This window comes from Gadus chalcogrammus, chromosome 14, assembly GCF_026213295.1.
Source record: "Gadus chalcogrammus isolate NIFS_2021 chromosome 14, NIFS_Gcha_1.0, whole genome shotgun sequence".
In the NCBI taxonomy this organism is placed as follows: Eukaryota; Metazoa; Chordata; class Actinopteri; order Gadiformes; family Gadidae; genus Gadus; species Gadus chalcogrammus.
In genome coordinates, this window is record NC_079425.1 from 21,862,507 (window position 1) to 21,867,645 (window position 5,139).

General features: G+C 40.8%; 1 protein-coding gene across 1 annotated transcript; it reads left to right on the top strand.

Annotated features, from left to right (window-relative positions):
- The first annotated feature begins 478 nt into the window (after positions 1 to 478).
- On the top strand, positions 479 to 4,068 carry cenpn (centromere protein N). Its single transcript, XM_056607794.1, has 12 exons — positions 479 to 819; positions 1,135 to 1,180; positions 1,267 to 1,326; positions 1,475 to 1,548; positions 1,644 to 1,817; positions 1,927 to 2,028; positions 2,279 to 2,333; positions 2,432 to 2,541; positions 2,644 to 2,767; positions 2,909 to 2,989; positions 3,386 to 3,432; positions 3,644 to 4,068. The coding sequence occupies exons 1-12, from the start codon at positions 649 to 651 to the stop codon at positions 3,923 to 3,925; spliced, it is 1,326 nt and encodes a 441-aa protein (XP_056463769.1). The 5' UTR covers positions 479 to 648; the 3' UTR covers positions 3,926 to 4,068.
- The last annotated feature ends 1,071 nt before the right edge of the window (positions 4,069 to 5,139 follow it).

A 5,139-nucleotide genomic window follows, 5' to 3' on the forward strand; every position in this document is an offset into this window, starting at 1 on the left:
AGTATGGATTTCCAGAAGTAGCTTTGGTAGGACCAATAATAAAATAAATAAATAAATTTGATAATTATCAAATAATATCGTATAAATAAATCTAATGTTATAATGCAATTGTTAAATTTCTATAAAAAATAATAATTAATCGAAAAAAAAATATATAAATAGGTCTTTATATGATATATATATATATATATATATATATATATATCCGTGTATAAATGCTACCAGCATTATACACGGATATTAAAGTGTATAAATGCAAATGTAAACAAGAGTTAAGCAGTTCACCTTATGTTTCCTTGGGGTTCCTTCAGCGACACTAAAATACAACAAAGCGTGTATTTTAGTATACAACAACCATCATGTAGAGATACTTATCATGGCTGTAACAATTTATGATGATGTATTTGAGAAATAATTATCATTATTTTCTAAACTTTAGAAAATAATACAAGAAGAGACTACTCCGGTACGATAGGGGGCGCAACAGTTCCCCGCGTACTTTCCCTGATTGAAATGTGATTGGTCCATTCGTATGCTCGGCCTGTGGCGCTTGCTTGGAATATCTTACCGTCTTCTTTTATCTGTATCACCAGCGCTGGTTCTGATATACATTATTCGTCTTATTCTTTTGTGTTCTCTTAATAAAAGATGGACGACCTCAGGAGACATTTGTTAAAACGGCTCATACGAACCATGCCGACCCAAACGCTGAAGACGACACTGAGACTGTGGGATCGTCTGAGCGTCGAACAACAAGAATCGTTAGACTTCACTAAGCCCAAATATGTGTTAACGGAAAGACTGCTGGACCTATGTGAAGTATGCGTCGTTCTTGTGTTGAAATCATTTTAGATGGTATAAGGCATTACGGATTTTAAGATCTGAACATTTGCCTGTCGCTATATGGTGTTGGCCTAAGCTTAAATGTGTGTTGGGTTTGGTCAGTGTAACCATAACGCTAGTTCACTGTCTTATGCACACAGTTCGGCAGATTCTGTCCTAATGAAGTACGATTAGTCTTGTCCACAGTACAGCAGTGTGTAACGTAGTGATGTTAGGCAATGTATATGATGACCACTTGAATGGATGTTCTTTCTGTCCTAACATTGTATGCAATATGTCTGTTCTCAACAGGAAAGTGGATTGGGAGTAAAACACATCACAGAGCTCGAGATGGTTTGTAAGTAGCTTCACCATAAAACTCAAACTACGTATGAATTTGTTATCATCAGGGATGAAATATAAGAACATCTATTTTGTTTTAAGATGTCATTGACCACCCAAACCAAAGGCAATGGCATGCTTACCAGCTTCTAGAGGCAGCAGGTAGGACAAACCATTACCATGACCTCTGAGTTACCACATATTTTGTTCAATTATTATATTACTGGGGGGGAAAAACCTGTACACAGACCAAACCGGTGATATGTATTGTGTCATGAAAGTGCTAGCTATATTACTATTTGTGTTTCAGATGACGCTCTCTCGGTAGAGCTGTCCAACTTTAAGGAGCAATTTAAAGCTCACCTTGCTGAGCTCATTAGACATGTAAGAACAAACCCTTGCAAGATTAGCAACATGGTGGATCCCATTTATAGGCTGAACATAATTAAGTGCAATTCTGCTGATTTTGTGTTTTTAAGGTGTCCATCAAAATTAAGAAGCATACAGATGAGGCAGTCTGGATACGAATCGCCTGGGGCGACAGGTCCTGGCGGCCGAATCACCTGAAGCCTACATACGTCGTCCACCATCTTCAGACACCCTACGTCTTTATAACCAACTCGACTTCAAAAACGATGCCTCTGTTATCCCAAGTAAGGCCTGATGTTACCCAAAATGGCAGCAATATTATTGAATACAACACATTAGTAGGTGGGCATAATTCATGACAACTAAGACCTAACAACCGGCTGTTCCGTTCAGGCCTTGGTTCTGGCTACCAGATATAGCTCTATGAAGGATGCTGGACTCAGTGGCCGGAACCTCACTGCCATCAGGGGTCTGCTGATGAAGCAATTTCAACAGGTTGGCTGGTTTACACTCTTAACTTAATTTTGTATTCAACAAGGCATTTTCAGGGTATGCATAGATGTAGGTATAGATCAAAGTTATTCCAGAAGAAGTTATTGGGTGTATTGCAGTTATTGAAAGCATCCTCTGGGGCCGAATCTTGTCTGTCTTATCCAGCTTACCTTTCCTCAATATTCATATTTTTTAAACCAGGATGAATACATGTTATAATTTAAAATTAAATTGTGTTTTTTCCTAATTGTAGGTCTTTCCCAGCAAGCATCTGCAGACTCTTCAGGGAGATAACCAAACTAAACCAAGTATGTTGGCTTAGACGTGACACATTAGCAAATGGTTTGTTATGTTACAATGAGACCTACTTATTACATTGTTGAATTCATGAATTAATCTCCCATAGACCCACAGATGGAGTGTGAACAAGATGAGCAGTCAGAGAAAAGACTTCAGGCAGCCTGTGAGGCTTTTGGTGGTGGAACGCTACCTGAACTGCAAAAGGTCACCTACACGGTATGACACAAGAACACGAGAACAAACAAAAGTGGTTTTAATCAAATGTAAAGTAAATTACATTAAAGGAAACTTACATTATTTTTTGATTTCCATCCACAGCTGGAGACAAAGTTCAAGGACAAGACCAACCAGATCATGACAGAAAGGGAACAACCTTTCAGATGTACTGTTACATTTAAGAGCTCCAATATCCTGGAATCACTCCGACACAGTGCATCGACAGGTCAGAAAAGCATCAAAATAATTATACTCTTCGATCTTGCCACTAGGTGGCAACAATGCATAACAGGGGGGTTATTAGAAGCATTAGCTTTGAATATACTGTTCGATTGCATTATAAACTGCTTTCCCCATCTTTTTACAGGAATTACTTCAACCCCTCTCTCACCACTGTTGTCATCCATCTCCCAGAAAGGAAGAAATGTTTTTCTGATCACTGACAAAGGTCCTGGTCCTCAAAGACAGTTGTAGTGTGTTTTGGCTGACTTTTGAATATTTCTGTATTCTATTCGTTTGTAAGGAAGAAGTTCTATTTTGTTTCTCAATTTCGAATGTGGAATTTTATTTATTATGTTTCTTGAGGTAGATATGTGTAATAAAAATGCCCTGTAAAGTTTTTTTTATTTTCTGTTTTAACTTTCATCATTTAATTTCACTTCTAATCGCCATCGCTGAGTGTACCATTATTCAGGGTGTCCCCTCCTGGAGAAGCCCCTTACTGCACCCGGCAGACTACTCGATGTGCGCCCATATTGAGCACTGCCTCCCAAGTACCCCTGACTGGCTTCTCCTTTGAATTAGCCTACTCGACATTACAGACAACAATCTGTGTTATTTCTAGGCAAAACTGAAGACCAGATAGGAAAGAAACGGGGACTTCGGAACCTGGTATGTAATATGCATCTAAGGCTGGAGGTTGTGTGTATATATAGCCAGATACAATAGGTCAGATGACTATAGTTGAATAGTTTTGTTCATCATTGAAAACTCATCAGTAGTAGCCTTCGTTAGCATACCATTGTGTGGTTTTGCGAGAGTAGGATGTCAATTATTGTTTTTTTTGCCAAGTACAGACACAAATTATTTTTCTTTCTTTAAGGCAGATGATGTTTTCCTGAAGGACACAATTGAGGCAGCAGCATGGTGCCAGTTGCAGACCTTCACCGACCTCGTTTCTCTCCCGATGGTCATTGGGATGGAAGGTGCAGAGCAGCAGGCATTATTAGCAGAGCTGAAATCCGTTGACCGCAGTTGCCCGGAAGAAAGCCCAAACAGGATTGAACCGTTCCAGTTCTCCTTCAATTCAAAGAAGGACTACGAAATGTTCTGTGTGGAGATGTTTGACCGGAGAAAGCTGAAAGTGTTTGCTTCTTGGGAGTAGCGACATTTGACCCATTGTTTTAATTGAACTGGGGGGCCGGGGGCCGATTCTTTATGTTGAAGAATCATTTATATAACCAGTTCTAAAACCATTTTCATTTGTCTTTATAAATAAAATGATGTCACGGTAATATCAGTTGTTTCTTACCAACTTGATAGTCTACACCACATTCTGTGCACATTTCACAGCCAGCCACTCTGACATGGTTAGCTGCCTTCCTTGCGTAGGCTTGCTAATCATATGAGCGGGATATAAATGCCTCATGCCTCGGATTAGAGCCGCTGCTCCTTTACTTAGAAAGGAGTCAGCTGAGGTGGTTCGGGCATCTGGTAAGGATGCCCACTGGGCGCCTTCCTTGGGAGGTGTTTCAGGCACGTCCAGTGGGGAGGAGACCTCGGGGAAGACCCAGGACTAGGTGGAGAGATTATATCTCAACACTGGCCTGGGAACGCCTCGGGATCCCCCCGTCAGAGCTGGTCAATGTGGCCCGGGAAAGGGAAGTCTGGGGCCCCCTGCTTGAGCTGCTCCCCCCGCGACCCGACCCCGGATAAGCGGATGACGATGAGGATGAGGATAAATGCCTCATTTCATTTCATTTCGTTATTTTTTAATTATTCTGTTGAATAAAAAGACTCCTGAGATTGGTGTAACTTAATGTGCGTCTCAAATGTAGCTTTTCATTATGTCTATTGAGGATTTTTTTTTCCCTTAGATGTGGTCACTTCGTTTATCCTCACATTACAACTGCTAAGGTCATACATCAGGGTCACAGTTGACCCTTCATAGTTCCCCAAATCTTATTTTTACTCTTACATAGGTCAAAGGCAGCTGGGCCGGTGTGGGTGTCAGATTGACTCTGCTGCCAGATCGACTCGGGGTCCTAGATGCGCAATAATGACGCACTTCCTGTAAACGCTGTCTTTTAAATGCAAATGCGCGTTTCATTAATTCCCATGTTATTCCCAAGTATTAACGATCTCCTTTTGTTTTCTAATCTATGAATACTAAAAGTCTAAGATGGCCGCCGATGTTGACACAGCCGCACGGCGTCTTATCAAACAAAGGATTAAACCTGAGATCTACACCACTATTGATGGCAAAACTACTGTGCCTCAGGATGACATTATCCTGATGGCTGTAAATCACTTTGGATCAGAGTGGATTGAAAGCTCCAAGAAGGCCCTGTTTGAACTGTGTCCTGGCACGGGGCAGCG

Excerpts from the sequence above, each read along its gene's own strand:
- cenpn (XM_056607794.1), top strand. The coding sequence starts at position 649 with ATGGACGACCTCAGGAGACATTTGTTAAAACGGCTCATACGAACCATG. Across the intron at positions 1,549-1,643 it reads TTGCTGAGCTCATTAGACAT|GTGTCCATCAAAATTAAGAA; the intron begins GTAAGAACAAAC and ends TGTGTTTTTAAG. Across the intron at positions 2,029-2,278 it reads TGATGAAGCAATTTCAACAG|GTCTTTCCCAGCAAGCATCT; the intron begins GTTGGCTGGTTT and ends TCCTAATTGTAG.